This window comes from Lepisma saccharinum, chromosome 17, assembly GCF_977018435.1.
Source record: "Lepisma saccharinum chromosome 17, izLepSacc3.1, whole genome shotgun sequence".
In the NCBI taxonomy this organism is placed as follows: domain Eukaryota; kingdom Metazoa; phylum Arthropoda; class Insecta; order Zygentoma; family Lepismatidae; genus Lepisma; species Lepisma saccharinum.
The window spans coordinates 62706368-62732051 of record NC_139245.1 but is presented as its reverse complement, the minus strand read 5'-3'; the positions used below and the strand labels follow the sequence as shown (position 1 = coordinate 62732051).

At 37.6% G+C, this 25684-nt stretch overlaps 2 protein-coding genes across 2 annotated transcripts in view; both read right to left on the bottom strand.

The window, feature by feature from the left end:
- LOC146001328 (uncharacterized) overlaps positions 1-17733 on the bottom strand; it is a 30752-nt gene extending 13019 nt beyond the window's left edge. Inside the window, exon 1 of the mRNA XM_083138642.1 lies at positions 17511-17733. The gene's annotated coding sequence lies outside the window, so the exon portion shown is untranslated. The remainder of the gene's footprint in view (positions 1-17510) is intronic.
- A 5926-nt stretch (positions 17734-23659) lies between these two features.
- LOC146001445 (uncharacterized) lies at positions 23660-25162 on the bottom strand. The gene has a single exon (XM_083138763.1). The coding sequence runs from the start codon at positions 25160-25162 to the stop codon at positions 23660-23662; it is 1503 nt and encodes a 500-aa protein (XP_082994889.1).
- Positions 25163-25684: the final 522 nt, after the last annotated feature.

Below are 25684 nucleotides of genomic sequence, written 5' to 3'. Positions count from 1 at the left end.
TGGCTGTTGCAGGTAAGCTAATGATGTGGTATAGTGTATAGAGAATGGGAATGATCGGTCCACATTTAACAATGGAACCTTAAATCGTGAGGGCTTCTTGGATTTGTTAAGTGAACAGGTATTTCATCCTTGCTTACAAGATATGGCACTTTTCCAGTTTTGAAACAGGACAGAGTGTGACCACATTATGTGGACATTGTGGAAATTTCTTCATGGTGAATTTCTAGATAGATTGTTGGCAAAACGGGGATCTATTAAAAGGCCTGACCATTCCCCAAATCTAATATCTTAGGAGGACTTTTACCTTCAGAAACAATTGAAGAGAATGGTGCATGTACTAAAAGTCCGTGATATTGACCATCTGAGAGAAGGCATAGTTGCTGCAGGCGATGATGTTGCTCCTGCTACATTGCCAAAAGTTCTATGTGAGTGTGTCAGATGTCAACGAGTGTGGTCACAGGAATATTGACATTATAATGTGCATATATTATAAGTGAAAGATATGCGTATAACTTTTTGCTGGCTAAAGATGGATTGGAAAAAATTTCGCCTCTTCATTTCTCATAAAATTCTAGCCTGATTTGATATATCACATCACCCCCTTTCCTTTGAATTCTTTTGCATTGAATTCAACAATATGCCGGACCTGCGCTTGACACACAGCTAGTGATCTCCCTGTGCCTAACCTATTTCTTTCATGACCAGGATAACTTCTGATTTTGTTGGGGGTGTTAAGGAACATTTGACTCATCATAGTTCATGTAATGAGGCTTTTATGAGACATAGTTTTACATATTATTTTGTATCTTCTGATCCCATTACAGTCCCAGAATGGATATGTTTTAGAGTATGGCATGAGGGACCAAATATATTTTTTTCATGATTTTTGGTGATGACATGTTTTGAGATATTCAAGGTCAAGGTCACTTCACAAAATTATATTTTTATCCATAGGTAGGCTCGTTATATATCAATGGAAACTTGTTCAATTCCCTGTATAATAAGCTTTATTTGAGCTTCCTTTGCAAAATAGGGGCGGAGTTACAGAACATTTAGTATAGCTAAGCGAGCTCAAAAAGGGCAATTTATGCAAATTTTGACCTTGAATAATTTAACAATTACAAGACGCAAGAGACTAAAAATTTCCATCCATAGTTTCAACTCCCCAAATTTAATGAAAATCGGAGTTGGTCAGGTTGTGGGCTGTGTTGATTTCATATGGAATGACTCATATGTAGCTTATTTTGGTGTCAATTTTGGAGATCAGGATAAGCCATTGGCTCCTCATACTGTATGACAAAATTGTACGGAGCATTTGCTGCAGTGGACAAATGGAAAGAGAAGTTACCTGAAATTTGGGAGTACTAATGGTTTGAAGGAAACAGAAAAACACTTATATGACTGTTATTTTTGTATTGATAATATCCCAGGCATCAATCTTCATAATCGTGACAAGTGGTCTTATCCTGATCTACTTTCAGCCAAGAGACCTGTTCCACACTTGTATCTTGTACCCATTCCACCTATCCATGAACTATCCCAGCTCTCAGCGGATGAGTCTTCCATGTCTGATACTGAACAAAATTAAGACAGTGGGGTTAGTGTAACTGATTTTTAAACAACTTCAGCTAGTGAACGGTTTGACCAGAATGAATTGAATGATCTGATCAAGGACTTAAATCTTTCCAAGGAGTCTTTGGAATTCCTTGTCTCCAGACTAAAGGAAAAGAAAGTACTTCAGCCTGGAAACAAGAATTACATTTTATCAAATGAGAAAAAAAGGATTTGCTGTCATTCTTTACCGAACACAATTACTTAGTATTCCGCAACGACATCAGATACCTTTTAAAGAAAATTGGTTTTTCAGCCGTTAAAAACATAGTTTGAAATGTGTTCTTTTATAATATATATATCAAATATGGTTGTATTCCAATCTGTCACCCCACCAGGATGAACGAAGAGTCCAAGACCATCTCTAGTCTTGGAAAATATAAAATACCAAAAGACATCAATGGGTGATATGTGTAGACTCGAAGATGGTTAATTTTCTTCTTGGTCAACAAAGTGGCTACACAAAGCATCTTTTCTTGTTATGTCTTTCAAATAGTAGAGCCAAACATCAACATTGAGCGAGAAAAGATTGGCCTACGAGGGAATATATGGTTGTTGGAAAACAAAATGTTCTCAATGAACATTTGGGAGTACGAGATAAAATCATACTGCCACCACTACACATAAAGCTAGGCCTGATTAAATACTTGGTAAAAATTTTGAAGCAGCACACTGAATACATAACTTGGACTTACCATGGAAAAACTGTAGGCACGAGTTTTGATGGTCCACAGATCAGACAACATAAGTGACCCACATTTCATATTATGAATGAATGAAATTGAATCATGTGCCTAGTCTTCATTTGTTCCTGATGTGATAAACGTTCTTGGCAACAAGAAGGCACACAACTACAAGCAATTACTACAGGATATCATCTTTTATTTCAAAGACTTGGCTGTAACGTAAGTGTCAAACTCCATTATCTGCACTGTCACTTAGATAGCTTTCCAGGAAACCTTGGTGACTTAAGCGAAGTACAAGGTGAAAGGTTTCATCAGGACATAAAAACAATTGATGCCAGATATCAAGGAAGATGGGATGCACACATGATGGCAGACTATTGTTGGAATCTCATGCGGGATCATCTTCGCACATTCCACTCTCGGAAATATTACAAAAGGAGCATCTTGTGTGTCTAATGACTGGGAAGTTTGTATCATAAATCTCTGCTTTTGGTATGAAATAAGTAGATTTTCATGTACAAAGGCTGTCGCAGAGAAGGTGAGACAGATTTTTTCCTGGCTTGCCAACACTGCCTATGGTTTCGGCACTAGTTGCGTCGTGTAGGATGACTCGTTCTGTTTCCGTAGCACCTTGTCACATGTTGCGAAACCACATTAGTGAGCAGCTGTGTTGATTTACGTGGAACGTGTTTCATTTACCCCTCCAGGTTTTTGTGTATAACATTGTTTTTCGCGATGAGTATTCAAGACGAACGGTGACATGCCATAATTTTCTTTTCGCGTTTAGGGAAAATTGTACATATGCAATGGTTCAACAGGCATATGCCGATCAAGACAGACTGAGTAGAGCCACAGTGCACCGATGGCACAAGTTGTTCGAAGATGGGCGCGAATCAGGCACTTTGCTTCCGCATCCTGGACAAAGACCGTCCGTGATTAACGAGATGCTAGTGAATAAGGTTGCATACCGCGCGGGCTTTTAAGGATTATGCGACGAAGAGAAAAACAGACATTTTCCCGCATACAGCCCGGACCTTGCACCCTGCGAATTTGGCTATTTCCACTTTTAAAGGCTGCTTTACGTGGTCGTCATTTCATGATGAACAAAGAAGTGATCACTGCAGCGACGAATTTTCAAAGACATTCACAAAGTAGCAGGAGCGTATGGATGCTTGCTTAGCTGTCAATGGTGCCTATTTTGAGAAAGATGTACATCTACTCGATATGGCTGATTTTGAATAAAAAATTTGTGGTTTGTACTTTTTTTGTTTCATTTTCATGATTCATGGAGGGGTCCATGTACATGCTTGTCTTTTAACTGCTACGCAGTCACGACGTTTTGACCTATTGTGCTCATTTTGGTCTCAATCGGCAGCTAATGAACCAAATTTTCATCCTAGTACATTTGCTAGCCAATGGAGGTCGCTGTTTTCCTATACAGAAATGAGTCTCACCATCTTTGCGACAGCCTTTGTAGTATTCATTTCTATCAATTTTTAACGAGTTTCATTCATGCTTAAAATACATTAATTTGAACACTTTATGAAAAAATCCAGATTTTTCCATGAACAAGGTAATGCACGATCTTTTGTCTTGAACTGCCACAGTACCCAAGATGCCTACAGATGCCACTTCCAACACTCGTCTCTTCCAACTGGCATTGACTATGGAAGTGATGAACACACGTGCTGTCTCCACTGCAAGTGATGTAACTTTTACTCCGATTGTATAATGCACTCTGCAGTGTTGCCACTTCGTGCAATATTTATGAAATGACACTTGTATTTCTTATCAGCTAGCAGACTGAAGAGTGGTATGTGGCATATGTTCTGTACATTAAACACTATAGCTCATACAGGAAAACTTGTGCCATTTTTTAAATTAGCAGATCAAATAAACCTAGAACATTTGATGCAACAAAATGTTTGTAGGCCAGTGTAAGGTTTGAGGTGTGGCAGGCAAGTGCAAGGACTTAAATCAGGTTTGATTCAAATCACGATGAAATCAAGTGAAATCAATTTAAATAAAAAATATATAGAATAATGTACACTTCTCCAAATGTTACTTGACCACCCTGAAAGTTTTCAAGAGTCCAGAAATCGTTAATTTGGCAACATAGCTCTTGAGAACCAGCACAGAATAGCCAACTTTACTGCAGGTCCCTCTACTAGGCGAGAAACCCTTTGGTGTAAGACTTACATTATTGTTTACAACATGAAGTCAGAAACTATATTCGCCAAACATGTTAATAGAGAACAACACGGAAAACTCAAGTATGAGGAAAAATTTAAGAGAATACTTGCGATTTGGCACATTAAAATTGGAATCAGAGAAACTGTTATGAGGTTGGAAACACTGTACTCGCTCGTGGTACACCTGGAGGAAATCGCTGTCAAGTTTGAACACAAGAGGACAAAATTACGAATTGGTTATGCAAATAAAATATAACACCACCTTGCAAAGTACTCTGCAATGAGAGAAAATTAAAGAATCTCGCAATTTGCAGTGATAATGTGTTTGTCACATAGAAAAGTGGTAGCTTGAGCTATCAACATGTTTCAAAGCATTTGCTACAAGCGATGTTGTAGAGTATTGGTAAAGTACTCGACTCACTCACAAATATATTTTTCATAGGAATTAAGGGTCGCAGGTTCAAATCCAAAGTAGACCATTCTTTTTTCCTTTTTTGTGTGTGGCTTCAGATATCTTTAGCATGAAATTTAGTAATGAAGTTGAATAATTCTGTTTCAGAATATTCGCAAAAAAAAATTCGGTGTTATCGACAAATGTTTCCAGCAGCTCAATGTATTTGTTTCATCTCTCTGGCACTAACAACCATCAATTTGGATTGAAAATTACCTAAAGTCTCAGAAAAGAAGATGATTCTTTATCAACTTCCGAGCCATAGTCAGCACATTCCTTGTTTGACCAAACACTATCGGTTGGAATACGACAACAATTTAGGTAATTTTCGATCCAAATTGATAAATGTTAGTGCCAGAAAGAAGAAACAAATGCATGAGCTGCTGGAAACATTTGTCGATTTCAACTCAGAATTATTTTTTGCAAACATTCTGAAACAAAATTATTCAACTCCATTACTAAATTCCATGCTCAAGATATCTGAAGCCACACTTACCCCCCCCCCCCCCCAAATGGACTACTTTGGATTTGAACCGGAGACCCTCAATTCCTAGGAAAAATATATTTGTGAGTGAGTCGAGTACTTTACCAATACTCTACAACATCGCTTGTAGCAAATGCTTTGAAACGTGTTGACGATTGCTCAAGCTACCACTTTTCTATGCGACGAACAAATTTTCACTGCAAAGTGCGAGATTCTTTAGTTTTCTCTCATTGCACAGTACTTTGCAAGGTGTTGTTATATTTTATTTGGATAACCTATTCGTAATTATGTCCTCTTGTGTTCAAACTTGACAGGGATTTTCATCCAGGTGTACCACGAACAAGTTCAGTGTTTCCAACCTCACAACAGTTTTTCTGATTCCAATTTTAATGTGCCAAATCGCAAGTATTCTCTTAAATTATTCCTCATACTCGAGTTTTCCATATTGTTCTCTATCAATATGTTGAGCAATTATAGTTTCTGACTTCATATTATTAGAAAGAATGTAAATCTTCCACCAGAGGGTTTCTTGCCTAGTAGAGGGACCTGCACTAAAGTTGGCTACTCTCTGCTCATTCTCAAGAGCTACGGTGCCAAATTAACGCTTTCTGGACTTAGAAAACTTTCAGGACAGTCAAGTAACTTTTGGAGAAGTGGACATAAGGGTTTGTAGATTTCACTTTTGGTGAAATTAAAATAATCTTGTAATAATTTAATAGTGTTAATTGGTTCTAAGAAAGGAAAAAAATACATGTACCGATGGGGGTGAAGCTCATAAGAAAGAAAATGTAATATGTAAACACACTTCAATTTCTCTTCTTAAAATTCAATAATTTTTTATAGACAAAAATAGCAAACATTTTGTGTAGAATAATATACAAAAAACTAATCATGTTAAACCATAAAAAATATCATTATCATTAAACTGTAAATAAACGTGGCAGCTGATATCTTGGAAACTATCATTAAAAAGATTGCCAAAATACAGGTACAAAGACTATAAAAAAATATTTGAAGTTAAAATTATATAGTACATCCAAAATGTTTTATTTATACTGGAAGAAAAATTACTGAAAATATTATACTTTGATTAACACACTCAACAAACATTTACATAGTAAATTCATACATACAATATCAGAAAGAGAAAAATGCATATTTACACATATTTCTTTGTTTGCTTAAAATCAAACTATTGTTTTTATACAGGGCCCTTCACAAGAAAAAGCATCTTTATAAAAAAACATACATCTTCTACAAGTATGGTCACAAAAATCATTCAAGCAATTTTAACTGTTTTTAAAAAGATAAAAAAATCGATTTAACTTTGAAAAATGACCAGAAATAATTTTTAAATAAGAATCAAGAATGTTTTCCACCTTGGTGGCATGCCCCTTTGGGTTGAAGGTCCTGGTATGAATGTGGAGTGTGTGAGAAGTAATGGCAATAGGGCAGGTTTTGGCACGTTGGATGCTTGCATTAGTGAGTGGGAAGGTATTGGTTGTGTGGTGAAGGGGGGGCTGTGCACTAGGATGTTTTGGAGGTTGGGGAAGGAGGAATTCCTTTGAAAACATCTCTGGACTTGTATAAAGCAATTTCGGATACTTGTTTGTTGACCAGGGTGGATGGATATCCATGTTTGACCAGGGATTGGAGTAGGTGCAGGTTGTAGTTCTGTCAGATGAACTGTTGTGGTGGTGTTTCCTGAAGGCCAGGGAGAATGGCATGACTTTCATTGTGTTCAATGGTTTAGATTGATTGAGTTTGTGTTTTAAGTCCACCTTATGCACTGTAAGGCTAATCGTGACTGGACCTAGAGTTTAAAGTGGGATCCAAACCATCAAACCTGGGACCCCTTGATTACAATGCAACGATGCTACCACTGTGCCATCAGGGAGGCCCTGGTGTTGAATGTTTGGGAGCTGAAGAAGTGTAGGTATTGCATGTGGTTCATGGATTTGGCATAGATAGATGTTTTCAAATTATCCTTCTCAATGTGTACAACAAGAAAAGCGATTTGGTTGAAGTAAACTTGAGGGAGCAAAAGTGGTTCAGTGGGTCAAGAAAAGGGGATATGGATGGTTCTCCATGTGTCCATGTCATGAAGATGTTGCCTGTAAAAAGAAGGCAGAGGAGAGGTTGGGTCTCCAGGAGATTTTATTAGAGCATTCCCCACAAAGATGACATAGTATGGGGCCATTCTAGTGCCCATGGCCATGTCTTGGGTGTGTAGGTAACGTTGGTCTTCAAAGGTCAAGTTGTTGCATGTGAGGACAAGGTGAGTTAGGTGGATCAGAAAGTTAGTGCTGGTCTGCTGCTGAGGAAGATCTCAATGGAGTGATGGCCGTGGAAGTAAGGTATGTTGGTGTAAAGGGAAGTGATGTAGACGGTAGCAAGGATGGTGTTTGGGAACAATGGAGAAAGTGGTTGGTGACACGAAGGTCTCACAGTGATTTGCCTTTGCTTGATTTCAACTTTTTCAAGCACATTTCTTTCATTGTTTGAAGTTGTGAACTGTATGTATTATTGGCAGATTATACTTCACGACACAAGAGTCATAGGATCTATGCTGGGTTACATTAAAATCAGGGAATACTTTCTCACACATTTTCAGTAATTGAAATTTACTGCACATTACCTGCTTGTACAAATAACTTCAGGCAGTGTTAAAGGCAGACAATATAAACTTTGGTGGACAGCTGGCATGTATAATGACACCATGTGTATTGCACTACAGACAGATCGGCAGTATACTGTCAGTCAGCATGTGGCAGCAACTAACACACCATTTCTTCAAAATTATACATAATATTTTAGTTCTGTCTTCTTTGTTCATTTGCATACATGTACAGGCACGCCATATTCAAAGTACAAAACAATATATCCATTGTTGCTATTATTAACAAGCAAATATTGAAAAATCAGACAAATCAACCAATTTTCAAAATAATTGGTTGCTGGGACACGGCCTCCTGAAAACTTAATGATAAAATTCAAAGTGATACTTCAAGACACAAACTCCTGTTCTTCAAACCCGTGTGCGTCACTAGAATCCTTCAAGGAACAACTTTGCCTGACACCACAATTTCCGATACACCCATTCTTCATTCGTTATTCTAGGACAACTTGCCTGGTAACACCGGTAATGCTTACAGGTGTTCTGCAGAATATTAAATTCTATACCTTAGGTTGCCACAGTCAAAATAAATTAACTCTGAACTATAAGTGTGCATGAACTTTGGACGTGAGAGGTGTTCTTTAATCCTCATATGCCCGTATGTAGAACTAAATAACATACATGCCTTATGACAACATTTGTCATATTACATGACCATTTTAGAAAAAAAATATTTTTAGTACATAATCATGGCACATAGAGCATGTTTGTAGATATCAAAACCAATGTTCAAAAATAATTCCTGGGGCAGCCATTTTTTCAATAAAGTGCAACATATCATTTGCTTGTTTCTTTCTCATGTGGCAGTTTACAGAAACCTTAATATCTCCAAAGACATTACAGCTAGTATGTTTTGCTTAATATTGCATCCAAAGTACAAGAATTATGGTGAAAATTTTAGTAAATATAATTTTAGAAATCAGATTTTAAGCCAGATTTTGTAAATGAATGGGTTTAGTCTAAGGCTTTAATTTTTTTGTGTACCTACCTGCAGGGTAGTAAAGTATCACTACTTAGAAATGCAGCCCTTTTTCCAGCGTGGGTCAAACATGGCTATTTGTGGAATTTTGACAGTTATCAAGGTTATATATCTCAAATGAGTCCTCATGAAAAATTCTGAAATTTGGCTCAATGGAAGCCTGCATGAACCTAATTCACAGGAAAAATCTCAACTTTTAGACTCAACTTGTTTGGTCTAAAAGTTGAGGCACCCTATGACATAATTTGTGACCTTGCAGAGTAAGGTGCATATAATGAAGCATTTTCTTTTTCTTTCTTTTAAAGTTGGGTTTACAAAGCCTCAGTATCATAGAATTTTAATACTTGACTTACTGGAAATTGCAATTACAGTTTATGTCAATTGAAGATCTGCAAAAATGAATTTGTTTCAGGTCTCTAGCTCAAATGGTTTTTAAGATATTAAGGTTTCTGTAAAGTGCTACAAGAGCAAAAAAAAGCCATGAAGCATATTGGAAAAATGGCCACCCCAAGAGAACTTAAGAAAACAATTATTATTGAACATTGATTTTGATATCTAGAAACATGTGCAACCCTGTGTACTAAAAATGTTTTTTTTTTTTTTCTGAAATGGTCACGCAACCACCATAGGACGATTTGGTATGGAATGACCCACATATCTTGGTTTTCCCCATGATAATCTCTTCTTCTTCCTCTCTCTCTCTCTTTGTCGGTAGGGTGTAAGGATAAAAGAGGAAGGATGCATTATCATGGGATAGATTTTATGAAATGGGCTATAACTGTTCAGCCACCACTTTTTTGTGACATTTCTCTTTTACATGTAATAATGAGAACAAAAGAACATTTTAAAAATGTGACAACTAGGAGTCCAAAATTTATGATTTTCAGAAATGTTGTCCTCAAAGTGAGGTATTACGATAATTCTTCGCTGCAAAATTGATCTATGCAGCATCCATGCTAGAAGTGAAATTCTAGATTTTTTATGTAAGTTGGCAACACCGCTACCATTACACATTGCCATTATCCCCTCAAATAAGTACCAGCATATTTTCAATGAAACTTTGTATGGTTGTACAACTTTATCACTGTAGAGGCAACAATAACGATATCACTCTTTTTTCTTTTTCTTAAAAAAAATAGTTTTCATTTCCTTCTTCTTCTCTTCATAATTGGGAGGAATAATGTACAAATTTCCTATCCACTAAAGTCAAGGTCCCTTGAACACTACTTTCCCCTCTTCATGAACTTCCATGTTTACAACCTGGTCAGGATTTCTGTGGTGTCAACAAAATGAAATTTCTCAGATTATCTGCTATTCCCAACATTGCAAAGCATGCAATGCTCTTCATTTGAAGAGGAAAATAACATACTGAAGAGCATGGTAACACAACTTACATAGAATACATGAAAGTAATTGCACGTAGAAAAAATATAAGAAAGCAAAAGCATGAATTTATATACAGTTAATGATGGAAAAAACTGGAAAAAGAACAGCTATGGAGGCATTGATTAGGCTTCAAGGTATTCATCCTTTTACTTTTTGGATCATGCTGTTCAAATGCTGAATTTGGAATTTAATAAAAACAGTTGCGGCGATTAGGTCGTATATGGGGAGGATTTTTCCCCCCAATTCCCAACCCCCCCCCCCCCACTATGATCTCTTAATGCTAGGCATTATCTAACCAAAAGAAGTCATATGTCCTAGGGAGAATTCTAACTCGAAGTGTAGCTCTGATTGGAGGATAAGGGGAAAGATTGAAAACTGATTTCCGGTGTTCAAAACTGAGATTCTTAAATTGTTTTTGTAATAAATTGTAAAGATTAAAATCAACTAATTAAGATGTATACAATTTAAATACTGAAGAAGCAGATACGAAGGTTGAGTGTAAAAATTCCTCCATTTATAGTAAAAGGAAAACAAATGCATTTTCTAAATAAAAATTGAGAAAGTAATCATGAAATGTCATTCATGTTCATCATTCATTCCAACTAGAAACACAAAAAAAATATAATTATTGGTACTAGAAAATGTAAAGTACTGTAATCACTAGAGGCCGGATTTCCATGCACAAACAGCAAAATATGCATGCAAATATGCACGAAAATTATAAAAAATATGCACTAAGATATGCATGAACAATATACATTTTTTTTTCAAACATCTTACCTTAATGACCTCTGTTGCAATGAACTATGAACGTCTTCCTTAGGTTTTCTTCTGTAAACCCTCTGCGTTTATCAGCGAGAAACGTTTTGTAGATCGAGAAGTTCCTTTCCACATCAGCAGAAGTCACTGGTGCATGTGAGAAACACCAAACTTCCTCCTGTGTTAGGTCCTCTTCCAAGTCCACATATTCACCATTCAGTACATTTCCAATGTCGCAGATTGTTCTGTACCCTGGATTTTTGTCTAATACTTGGCGAAGTTTTTCTGGTGCTATTTTGTCAACACCGTGAGTTTCACTGGACAAAGTTTGCGATACTTTGCCCAACAAGGGCAGTGAATGCTGCAAAGGATTAGCTATTACGGGACTCTAAGTGTGTAATAATTGCACACTTCTAGAGAAACATTTCTGTGACACACAAATAGCGGCTGCATCTTCTGGTTTTAGTGAGTATGACTGCCTTCACTTCATTGAAATTTTCTGCATAATACGACACAGCTTCTAGCCACGAGCCCCACCGTGTTAATACCGGTTGAAGAGGTAACGTAACATTTTCTGCCAGTTCGCGAAAGGGACGTACTCGCGAAGGAGCTTTCACAAATACTTTCTTTACATTTGATACAAGTGCATCTACTTCCGGGTATTGGTATCTGATTATTTCTGCTACGCGATGAAGACCGTGTGCAAGACAAGTCAGATGGACTAATTTAGGATACAACACTTTCAAACCAGATGCTGCTTTGACAATGTACGGGGCCGCGTCAGTAACAAACAGTAACATTGTCATACTGGATGTGATCTGGCCACAAAAAGAGTTAACGAATCGTTAAAGAATTTGGCAATTGTGGAATGATTCACTTTCCCAAACAACTCGATATTCAGTAAGTAGGGTTTACCACTACTCGCCTTCATTGCACCAACAACAGCATTGCAAACACAACGTCCTGCAGCATCAATAGTCTCATCGATAGACACCCATATTTTCTCGTGCATCAACGCTTCCCGAATTTCTCCCATGACCTCATTAAAACAAACAGGCACATAGTTTTTACGTAGCGTTGATTCATCTGGCACCTTCTTTCCCGTGTACTTTTCAAGGAAACCTCGTAGATGGGCATTGCTCAGTTTCCACAAAGGAATATTAGCACTCACAAACGCAGAACACAGATCTACATAGAATGTATCACTTACTGTGCATTCAGATGTTGAATTAGTGGACGCGGTAGTAAGTAGTAGTTGTTTGCTGCGCGATCTTCTCTGAAGGGCTTCCCTGTGTCTTGCTGTATTGACATGTTGAGTAACTTGAAATTTCTTCTCTGCTAAAACTTTTTTCGCACACCACACAGAACAAAACTGACACATCTTCTGTGAATACACCACTTCCAAATTATTGTACATGTTTATGCAACAACACCGCCTTACTGGATGTTTCAGGTGGCATGTTTAACAGAACACAAAATAACACTTACACGTTCTTGAACTCCTTTGATACTGACAGCAGAAACCCTTTCCAAATAGTTGCCAAGTAGCGAGAAAGGCTTCGCGCTAGTTGAAAGATGTAAAAGCATCAGAAGGCGCTAGATCGCTGTTGTTTAAAAAGCGCTACATAAAATGCTGAAAAAACACTTTAAAAATTATAGTGTTGGTATGTTCGCCATTCGGTTATCGCCGTGCAGTCGAAAGTGAATTTACCAACGATTGTGGGCGACAAACTCAACGCTATTTTCTCTTGATAGACTATGAAATATGCTAGTATGTAGCAATAAAATTTGAAATATGCCTTATCCTGCAAAGTTTAAGAAATATGCATGCACAACAAAATTCACTCAAAATATGCACTTATATGCGCTATCATATGCGTCTCAAAAGACTCCTTACAAGTTCGTCGGAAAGAAAAAATATTTTCCTTCAGTTTTTGCATGCTACATGAAACATGCATTTCGCATATAAATCCGTGCTCTAGTAATCACCCTTTCAAAAAGCCAAAATAGCTTCTACTTCCAAAATGCATTGGTGAGTACATAACAAAGGCTTGTTGGTCCAAGTTCTGATTGCTTAATTACGAATTTATCACATTGCACAGGGATTTCTTACATGGTCTGATTTCTAATTATGTCCGTTAACCCTTTGTTGGTATGCGTCTTCCAGAGCAATGCAGTTGGCATATGGCGTGTGTCATGCTTACATGTGAATTTTATTGTTTTTTTTTTTGTTTTTTCGAATATCTTTTCACATTCTTAATGTTAAAAATAGTTTATAAACATATAATACCTAATATAAATCACTTGTAAGTTAAGATTTATCTTATTTTATATGTAATAACAGAATTATATTCTTGTATTGCAATAGAACTGATTACCTATTAGGAGAGAGAAATTATGAAGAAAACATAGGAATGTTGATAATTTAATTAAGAATTTCCATTCAACTGATTTGCTTTATTTTACATTGTTTTTGTGCCACTTTTGGGTAATTGGAAAGACAGAGATGAGTGATGAAATTGATTAATGGACACTCACAAACATTCATTCCCAGGCCAGGATTCAAACTCGGGATCCCTTGCATCATAGCACCACGGGTGCCCGCTGGAAGAATTCACTTTTGTTGTTTACTAATTTGCAAAACATTAGTAATAAATTACTTCTTGACAAGAGATATGTACATTCTACTTCATAGTTTCAACCCAAACAATATATATTAAGGAAAAAAAAAGGAAAAATAATTTGTCTTTGTAAGAAGATTGATCTGGGTTGATATCATTATCACTTTTCAATGACACTTTTCATCAACAAACATTATCTTTTGGGCAAAACGAATCAAACATTTTTCCAGGTTTCCTCTTTTCTCATCATTTGATTTAGCAAACCATGTTCGGATCTGCTGTTCTTCATTCGTAACGAGTATCAGATTTGAAAGTTCATTTAGACAGAAATAGTAACCATAATAAGTGAAAGGGGTCAAATAAAATAATTACTGAAGAATCAAAACAGAAAAACAGTGACACACAATGAAATCAGTGATAACAAAAATAAAATATGTTTGCAGAAAATGGTTATGCAGTTGGTATACAGAGCGAGGTGCTACAAGACAAGGACTGTCATCAAAATGACGTGTCTGTGTAGACTGAGAACAATGCCACAACCATACTTAGGCCTATAACTGGTATCATCTGGCCATAGACATTCCAAATAACAGCTACACAAGACCTGAAAGTGATATCATATTATATTCCAGGCTAGGTGCCCCTCTCACATGTATACCAATGAAACGTTAACACATTCTTCAGAGTGTTATTGAATCCTTCATGCGTGTAGAGTGCAAAGGGGTATTTTGTCTCTAAATGATTTCATTGTAAGATTTAGGGCATTTAGCATTTAAATAACACCATGTATAATTTATACAACTGATCACGTTCTATCTCGTCTCGAGCACAGAACCCTCTTCGACCATTGCATAAAAATCCACAGAAACCGTGGATGGTTTTTGTGGCTAATGTCTATGGTTTGTGAGGCTAATGTCAATGTTTTTGGGGCTAACTTCAATGGTTTAATAATTACTCTTTAGGTCAAAAATTGTATTTCTTGTGTGTAAAAAACAAAATAGCACCTTGAAGAATGACGAAATAAATGAGTGAGAGGTGTTGGGATGCTATCGAAGTTTTACCAGTATTTCAAACCTCGCCAAGTTATCACTATAATATAACGTGTTGAGTATTTTTAATTGTTTTAAAAATTTTTAAGCAATGCTTGCCTAACCTAAATGAACCTGACCTTACGGGAAATGGTTTGTGGGGCTAATGTCAATGGTTTGCGATGTATTAGCATAATTTCAAATCCGGGCAAGGAAGTAGGTATTTTTTGGTGAAAAAGCTGCAACACTGCATAAATCGACAAAACACTCTCACAACGCGCGATGAACCAGTACACTATCGCCATAATGTGTGTTACAGAAATTCATTATTACACCTAAAGAAATGTTCCACAATGCAGGATAGTACGTGAGCAATGTAAAAAAGTGTGAAATAAATTATTTATAGGTGTTTCACCTATACGAAAGTAGTACCTAAGCTACATTTTAAATCATAATTTCTGCAGTCAATAATACTAATAAACTTTTAACTGTGTAAATTAATTTCTCTAAGTTTCAAAATTACTCTAGCATTTATTTTCAGATTTCGGTACTAGTTTACTATTGTTCGAACAGATTTCTTCATATTCACAGAATAAACTACTTACCATAATAAGTTCCTGTAATATTGTCTAACATCGGGAAAATGGGAAAATGATAGGGGAAATTCATGTTGAAAATTAATTTTCCGACGGACAATAGCCTTTGGCGCGTACACCTTCGTACATCATCAAGCGTCGTGATTGTGTTTTGTTCATGTTCATTGGGTATCCAGTGTTTCGAACTGTCTGTGTCTGCAACGAAAGTTAGAAACATTAAGTGTCGTGGATGTGTGGTGAAATTCGTAGTGAGTGTGGAAGATCCAGTGGATTTTATAATTTAATTGAACACTGGATCGTGAAGAAAGGAAAGAATGTTGAAAATGTGGCACTGAATGTAAGCTACTAGTTAGAAGGAATGGGCTGTGGGTATATGCCTAATACAATGTGTCATGGATGTGTGGTGAAATTCAGGTAAGGTTTCTGTATCCTGCAAACGGATTTCTTCAAATTTAAAAGTTTGGGGCTCATTTGAGGGCAGGTGACTAGGGCCAATTTCTAACATGCCTTTAACAGGGACAAAGCCGGGTAGCCGGAGTGGAGGGGGGGCCACGGTAGGTCAGTTACCCCAGGGCCGGAGCCCGGAATCGGTGGGAAATTTGGACTCAAAAATGCAGTGTTTCAACCTTCCTAACCGAAAAATACCTACTTTCGTGTTCATTATGTCATCACAGACCATTGAGGGACAGACCCAAAAACCATTCACGATAGCCCGAAAAACAGTCCACGACAGTCCCACATACCACTGACGGATAGCCCCAAAAACCATTCATGATAGCACCACGGACAATTTCCGGCAAGTTTAGGTTACGTTAGCATAGTTAAAAAAAATTCTAGAAAAAAAAGGCATGTTTGGAAACACTGGCGAGACTGCGTGACTTTCAACGCTTGTGCCGTCTCCACATACATAATGGAAACAATGGCCTCATGTTACAGAAGATGCAAGTTCCTTACGTAAAAAGTGATTACTTCTTGTTCTGCAGCATTCTATGGTGAAGTTTTCAGTTTCCGCGAAAGAAAATACCTCGAAGAACTTCGACAATGCTACAGAAACTGATTTCAGTAAGTAGATTCTCCTGTAAATTTGAAGAAATCTGTTCGGGCGATATCGGATAGTTACCTTTTCTTCGTAAAACAATGCGAAAAAAAATGGATCAGATGAGCTTTGTTAACAGGTATTTCTTGGGTTCTGAAGCTTGAAACACTGCATAACGAATGAAAATCGACAAAACACAAGCATGACGCACGATTATGTAGGAAGTTATACGCCCCACATTGTGTCTCAGGCAAGCGAAAAGACTACGTGATCACGGACGTTTTGTAATGTACTATTTTGGAATGTGGAAAATTTCCTAAGGTGAAATAATGCATTTCTAACTAAGATAATGTCTCTTGCATTTACGAGTACTTACTGTTACTTGTTATTTCGATTCTGTAACACATTATGGCGGGTGATAGCGTACTTGTTCAGGGCACGTTGTGCGAGTGTTTTGTCGATTTATGCAGTGCTGCAACCTCATTCACTGGAAAATACCTACTTTCGTGCCCGGATTTGAAATTATCCTAATGCGTCGCAAACCATTGACGTTAGCCTCACAAACCATTGACGTTAGCCCCACAAACCATTTTCCGTAAGGTTAGGCAAGCATAGTTAAAAAATACTCGATACGTCATGTTCTAGTGAAAATACGGCGTGGCTGAAACACTGACTATAGGGTTGCATCATCTTAACACACGGAACATTGTACTCTCGTGCAGAAAGCAAATGGCGGCAGCAGAAACAGCGTGACGGACAGAGATTTTCACAGAAAACAACATGTATTCGCATTAAAATGGATCAAAACTATATTCACGAACTTCCACAACGCTACAGAAAATGATTTCCGTAAGTACTTTCTCCTTTAAATTTGAAGAAATCCGTTACCCCTATACTATAATAATACCAATCCATTACACGGTACTATTATAGTATGGGGGTGACTTTCTCCTGTAAATTTTAAAAAATCCGTCACCCCCATACTATAATGTTACCTTACTTACAATTGGTGACAGTTAAGTATTTCTCTTCGAATATCTTTGCAGTCCTTCCTCTTCATAGGTTTCAATTTCCAAACGTTCTTCAGGGTCCCCTTGTGTTCAGTAATTCCCCATCTTCGTTGGTGTTGCCTTCTTAATAATGAAATAGTTTTTCACGTGTAGATTAGATGTGTGTACATTTGAGAGTGACAATATACACTCCTTCAGTTTTGTGAATATTACATATGGTACGACGAGACTCTCACCAAGGAATATAGAAGTATATTAGGAAGAGCATTCCGAGACACGGAGCAATCCCATTGGCCAGAAGCCGCAACGAGCTCTGACGTGACCGAGGGGATCTGTCAAGGGGCGAGGCTCGCGTAGCAATGGAAGCTTACGGCAAATATTTTCATTTTTAATTGTCCATAACTTGGTTCTATTAACCATTTGAGGCAGAATAATAAGCAAAACGCAAGGAATAAGAACTAGGCAATAATATGAAGAAGTTTACAGCACGCAATTACAATAAATGGCGTTATACAAATCAAACAAAAAGTAATCACGACTATCCTCTTATATCGCCCCTACATTGAAATCTGAAGTTGCGTATGGGTAAATAAATACAATTTTACGTATTAAATATTTCGCTACCACACCAATACTTATTATCCTTCATACCTTCAGATTTTCACAGATGTTTGTTATTAATAATTTGTTCATTATAATTTATATATCTAGTATACATAGGATGTCGCTGTTGTTATATGACGTCGCTTTTCTACGTATTTAGGGTAACCGCAACAATAAAAATGAATGATGAAATGATAAATTTGATGGGAGCGTAGGCTAGATAGATGAGTATGGCAAGCACTGGCGTACGCAAGGGGGCTTAAGGGGCTGCAGCCCGCCGAAATTCTTAGAAAATAAAAAAATCAAATGAAGACAGTCATGAAGTAAAAAAAACAACTTTAAAATGACCCACAATAACTATTTTTGTGTTTGAATAACTTTTAAAACGAAGGATTAAAATGGTAATTGGAGCTCGTATCTAATGAAAATAGAACAGCGACAACGGGATATCAGCGAAATTGATTTTCGGCGATACATTCTTTGAACCAATCTCATTCTGTTCAGTAAAGGTTAGATTCATGGCACTGAACCCGCGTACAATTTGAATTGAATTAACATAATCCTTGAGTGAGGTGGAAATAGGTTTTGATTTTTTTTTTTTTTTTTTTTTTTTTTTTTGATGTGAAAATCTTTAACTAGTGATGCACACATGCTTTCGCTTACATTAAAGTTTACACTATGGTAAAATTGCAGAAATATTCTACCTAAACTGATTTGTGTTTAAAAAACCGTAACATCAAAATATGTTTTTTAGAACTTAATAAATAAATAATAAATGGATAAAATGCAGTGTCGTGGGAAAGCGTAATCCCTTAATAAATTGAAGGAAACTCGTGCCAGCTCGATGGCGAATCTGGTCAACCGCGTGTTCGACTTTGAATCCCATCACTGAAGTTCCCGACTTGGAGTCACGTCGTGGGCATTGATGTTCTTTGTGCCTGCCCTTTCATCAATTTTATGTGATCAACACTCATCGCCGCGATTAACCAAAAGTGGTAAAAAAGCGACGTCAAATAACAAATACATGAACAATAGGCCTGGCCTCTGTCTTGGTTTAGCAATGTGATTTGTTAATCACTATACGGTTGAGGCCGAGGCGGAAATAAATATCAGTAAGAATAAAAATTCATTACAACTTACCCTTCCTGGAGACATGATTTTGAAGACGATGCTACCTACTGTCGTCTTTTTCTCGCTGCACTTGCTTGCATGGACTTGAGTTTCATTAGTTTATTCAAATGTCGAATTCCAATAAAAGTTCTTGTTCTGACATACAGGGAAATAATATTTTCGTTAACTTCAGGAAATTTTGACTGAAGTACTGTCTTTAGAGTGTCCATAACTTTATGTTGCTTGGAAACAGTTGACCCATGGAAGGATTCAAACACAATCTCAAATTGAATAACTTTTTCCATAACCGAACCACTACGTGCCTCCACCGGGTACCGAACCGGAATCCCTCGATTATAAGGCGATGACGCCACCACTACGCCATCGGGGAGGCCCTCAAAATAGAAATAGATGTGGTGCCAGATTCCTTAAAGCCCCAATTGGTACACTCTGCAACAGCACAAGAATGTTTACCTTTGGCACGCTTATTCATGGTACAGACACCGAATAAACGTAATACGACCTAAAATTACTCGTTTTAATATTCAAGACAAACATCACAAGCACTTTTGTAAACGAATACCTGATCGCTACTACTGGACCTGCAGATGTTTCTGACATCTGGGAGAAATCTGTGCCTCGAAGTTGGCTTATACCGAACAATGAAAGCCATGTCGCTTTCGGAAACTGGAAGAAATTACTTTCCATTTGAATGTTCCCAACTGCAGGTATGAACCCCCTCGGTGTACGTCAAATCGTCTATCGTATATCCCTTACCTGGAGGAATCGCTAGCGTAACGCTCTATGAACTCAGAAGCGAACCTTGGTTGAGGCATGGGTGTGTATCATTGTGTGTCTTATCTATTTCATCTTTCATTTTCATTGCATTGCCCTAGTTTGCTCTATATGTCAAAAAGCGACGTGAAATAATAAAACAGATGGATTGAATTGGCGTTTTAAGTCCAGTTTATGTACATTGAGGCTAATTGTACCTACAGTTTAAAGTGGGATCCGAAGCACTACGTGCCTTCAACGGGGTACCGAACCCGGGATCCCTCGATTATAAGGCGATGACGCCACCACTACGCCATCCGGGAGGCCCTCAAAATAGAAATAGATGAGAACGTTAATTGGTTCAGTAACGATCTCGCTACCCAGCGAAGGTTTAAGGCTCGAGTCCCGCCTGGACATTGTGTCCCTTTGCGGGTGTCCATCAATTTCATCTATTCGTTACTCATCCTCGCCTTCCAATTAGGTAAAAGTTACAGGAAAACAACCCAAAAATAAGAAAAAAATATTTGCCTCGTAATGACGCAATTTGACAAGGACGACCGCAAGATTTTTTCACATGAGAGGCAGCAGTGCTCAAGGAGGGAAAGGTTTTGGAATGCTATCTCTCTAGTTAAGAAAATCCTCTTAAAGAAAATTCCCCCACTAGGATAAATTGCATAGACATCCTCCACCCACTGCATTTTGTATATGATTTTGCAATATACTCGTACTTATTATGTTATGCAGCAGTAACTTCAATTAATTCTTGTCAACAATAAGTCGCCCCTGCAAAGAAGTTGCTGAAATTCTACTGCTGGAAAATTTTAAAATACAACACTACCTGAATATATGTACAATATATTGACATAATTTGATGCATGTTTCTTCCGTATCAAAAAAAAAAAAAACACTACGTGTTAAATAAAAATTAAATAAGAAGGATACTGTTATAGACATTCGCATTATTGAAACTGATGGCAATATTCTCATTCATACGGCTTAGACGTTTATTATTGCGTAACTGTAACTTCATAATAATAATAGTTTTATTCACACGCACACAACACCGAAATTTTGGAGCTTCCCGTGGATGCAACTCGACAGGACTCATACCACTGCATTTTACATACTAGTGAGGCTCTGTCGTCTGGACTCACGGCCATTATAATCCTTTGTGGGGCTTGTATTGTGTTGTCCTTACATGTTTATGATTGTCCCTTCATCCGCCTCATCTTATCACGATTCATCCTTATCTTCGCGATTAGCCAGAAGTAGCAGAAAACGAAATAATAATAAATCAATATGTATGTATCTGTCGTTCATTTAAATAGGAATTTCTACTGGGTTGATCGCTACTATGAGGATGAATGATGAACTAATGAGTGGAGAATGAGACAAACATTGCTATATGCCTTACTATGATTCAAACTGGGGCCTCTGGCTTCCTAAAGCGTTATGCTGTCATGGAGACCCGTTATATACATGTAGAGGGACTTATTTAATCCTTTCCGTTCAATCTTACTCTCTCGATCCTGTTGCAGTTATGTCCACGCTATAATTAATTAAGTTAGTAAACTATTTGCATGAAAATATGCGCACGAGACTCTACCCCACCCCACTCGAGCACACACAGGCATTTCAAATTGTTTCACTTTTCGATTTTTCGGGTGATCTCTATTGTGCTCGTCTCAAGATGAGCCTCTCATCTAATAATCATTTAACTTCATTGCTGTCTCTCGTAATCAAGGGGTCCCGGGGTCGATACCCGGTGAAGGCACATGGTGGTTCGGATTCCACTTTAACATGTAGGTCGAGTTCCGATTAGCCTTACTGTGCATAAAGTGGACTTAAAACACCAAATCAACCAATCAACCAACCAACCAACTTTATTGATGCGTGTAGAAGTGTAGACAAATAGTGTTAAAGAACCAAATACATTGATTCCCTTTTTGCTGAATTCAGCATGAATTTGTTCGTTTGCCATCCTCAGTTAACTTGGGAAGGTACGGGAAAGCAGTGAAGAAGAACTACATGTTATAAACATTGCTTCCCAAGAGTTATAATCGCCTCTATGAGACGATAAACTTGTATGATTTTACATGTTATTAAGCGGCCCGCAGCTGAGGGATCCCCTTTTTGACGTCACTCTAGCAGAAGACCTTCACGTGCCGCCGTAGCGCGGGAAGCCGGAATAGCACCCCCTGACTCTCACGGCAGCCTGGGCTCCCCCGCCTCCTGCGGTAGCGTGCGGTGACGCATGCGCAGGAAGGTTTTTTTTTTGTAGTGGACGGGCGAAGTTGAGCGTCATTGTGTACGTGGAACAAAACATATAACTTTTCCATGCTCACAAAGGATTTTTGTTTTGGGGGAGGGCGGAGTAAGCGGCGTTGTGAACGTGGAACAAAGAATATAAGGTTTCCACCTTACTTATTGGGAAAATATGCCCACTGTTGATGAAACATGCACATAAAATCACACTTCATATTCTTACATTGTAATAATAAATTAAAACACGTACCTGTGAATGGTGCCGTATTATTGAATGTGGGGTCCAACTGTTCATAAGTAATCTTTCAAGTGAACCACTGCATCCAACACACGGTTAAGTTGAAGTTGAGTCTTGAAAGGTTTATGATATTATCACGATTTAAGAAAAATCTAGACGTCTATACACACAAGTTCACTGTTTTTCACTCTCATATCTATAAAATTTAATAATTATTATTCGATGAAGATTTGTTTCGGAAAAAGTGACTTGACCAGGATTCGAACCTGGGGCCTTCGGCATTCCGTGCCGAATTATGTACAATGTCCCGGTATTTTATGATTAAAAATATATAAGAGTATAATACTATATACTAATTTCACACTCGTAACTATAAAATGTTATTATAATCATGTACAATGTCCCGGTATAGTATGATAAAAAAATATAGAGAGTATAACACATTATTTACAACTTCACACACGTCTAGGCACATTATTCTATATTCAATGATGATAACATTGTTGCTTTTACGGCAAGTTTCAGCACTTCCTGTTCTGAGGGCGGCTTGAAAGATTTTTTTGCTGCTTTCTGTTTCTTCTTTGAAATGAAGCGGATTTGGGGATCGATATTTCTGTTTGGGTTGCACTTTGGTGGTAGTGGTAAGGCTGATTTTATTTTAGCGACACTAATGATAGGGGCTAAACCTTTTACGGCTTTTTTGACAATGTTTATTTCTTCAATGGATATTAAGTTCATTAAAATAGAACTAAATTCTTTTAAAACTTCAGCTTTCTGTTTTTCGATATCATTCATTTTAGACTCATTATTTCCCACTTCATTTAAGATTGCGATTTTTTCTGCAGATTGGACATCTTCTTCAATGACGAGTGCATCTGAATCTGTTATTGCATCTGAAGGTCCACAGACAGAACCAATTGACCAACACACTAAGTGTATATGCTTACACATGTTCCACTTATTGCTTGCGTCAATACATGTGCAAGTAAACTTATGAATGCAAGCATTTCAGTGCTTGCATATAAGGGAACGTTGACAATTGGGCTCAACAAGGTTAACAGTATACAACTGAGGAACCTTAGAAGATGAGGCAACGGTCCAACTATTGTCACCATTTATGAGCACAAGGTCAGAACTCATCTCCAAGGATTTATTATGGCGAGCTCGAAGATTTTTTCAATTTGGAAGTTATTTTTCCCTTTTCAGTAATGATTAGACGGTCATACAATTTTGTCCTAATTAGCTGCATGATAGCATGTATTGCTTTGTCCAGTCTCTTGACGGTTTTTCCTTTCAAAAAGAGATGTTTCAATGTTCTGTGCATAGATTCCAAATGCATGTTTGTGTTGATTCCAGCATTTATTCTGTAACAGTAAGCCCAAATCTTGCAGCACTTCGTGTAGTTTTGTTGGAAATAAAATGAAAAATCTTTCGTGGCTTCGTCCTCAGTAAGTTGTTGCACAATAGTGTCTAACATAAGCTGAAATGCTGTTTCATCTGTTTCCTGTAAAAGGGTCCTTAACAAATCGTATGTCTCTTTCTGTTTTTCTGAATCTTTAATTTTGGAGAGATTTTTCTGCCAGGCTCTAAGCACATGCCAAGTACAATACAGGCGTTTCTTTGGTTCGCCCATTATGTCTCGCCATGCGTTATAAAAAGTGTCTGCCATATCCGACATAAACACATTGCAGCTTATGTTGTCGACTTTTTGTTTCACAGCTTCGAAAAAAAGCCTCAGGTTTGTGGAATCCATTTTGTTTGATATGAAAAAGGCACAAGGGAACCCTTGCCTTAGGTTGTCAAGAACAAGCAACGTTGTCATTTCGAAGCCATATGCATTCATGCCATGAGTGCTGTCTGCACATGTGACATCTGATCCAAACTTCCTAAGTATTTCTTCTTGTGCCTCTGTCATTATTGCAAGAATGAAATCTTTTTCTTGAAGTTGTGGATATTCGAGTAGAATGACACCTTGTGGCTTGTAGATTAGAATGCAGCTGTTTTCTAGTTGCTTTTCTGTTTCAACCCAAGCTTCCACGCTGACTGCATCATTGGAATGCCTAACTGCTTCACTATTCAAAGAAAAATCTCTCTCAATATTATACAAATCATGTTTTGTTATCAGGTGTTTTCGCTTCAGTTCGTCTTTGCTCACGGAAGACCGCACATTTACTAAAATGTCGTCATATGGCACTTTCATTGCAATTTTCGTGGCAATTTCTTTTCGTTCATCTAAATTTAAATATAAGTGAGCTAACTCATTTTTGTGGCCTACATGTGTTGCACAGTATTCCACAAGTACCTGCCCATCTTCACGTGAAATTATCTTAATCCTCGCAGGACAGTAGGCATCAATTTTTGAGGAACCCTGTATTTTCAACTCTCTTTTTCTACTATCAGGTGAAACTTTCGGAGTGTAGAATCCAGACCGATGACACTGGAAAGTAGCTAACCGTGAATTAGAAGCTAATTTTGTTTCTCCTCTGGACTTAACAAACAAAGTATTGTCGCGATCTTCCACTGCTCTCTTCCAGCTGTAGAAGTCAGAAAGCGTAGTAAATTCCTTTGTTTCAGTTTTCAGAGTGATATCATGGGCTTCGGAAATATGATCCCCAAAACTATGGTGATCACGAGAATTAAGGTGCACACAGGACATTTGAATGTTTTGCTTTCTAACAATGGAGGCTCTTGCAAGTCGTGCCCGGGATGAATATTGGAAAAATGCCGCCTCAGATTGAAACTCTTTTTAAATATTTTATCACACAAATGGCAGATTAACTGAGGTGGCATTCTTGTATTACGTAGACAAAATGATAAGAGAAAACACTCACGCATGTACAGTCAAACAAAATGCACACATACTAAAGTTCCTTCCTACAGAAGACAAATACAGAGTACAAGGACAAAAAATACACATTTTCTTTATCAGAAACAACAGAAACCATGCGCGGGAAAACATGTACCACTACCACCTCACGTCACACTTACGAACAGTAAAAAAGAAAACACTCAAGCAGGCACAGTCAAAGAAAATACACACATACTAAATTTCCTTGCTATAGAAGACATACAGAGTACAAGCACAAAAAATACATTTTCTTTATGATAAACAACAGAATCCGCGCGCAGGAAAACACGTACGCGAAGCTCTCAATCGAACCTCCCACTCCACACGCAC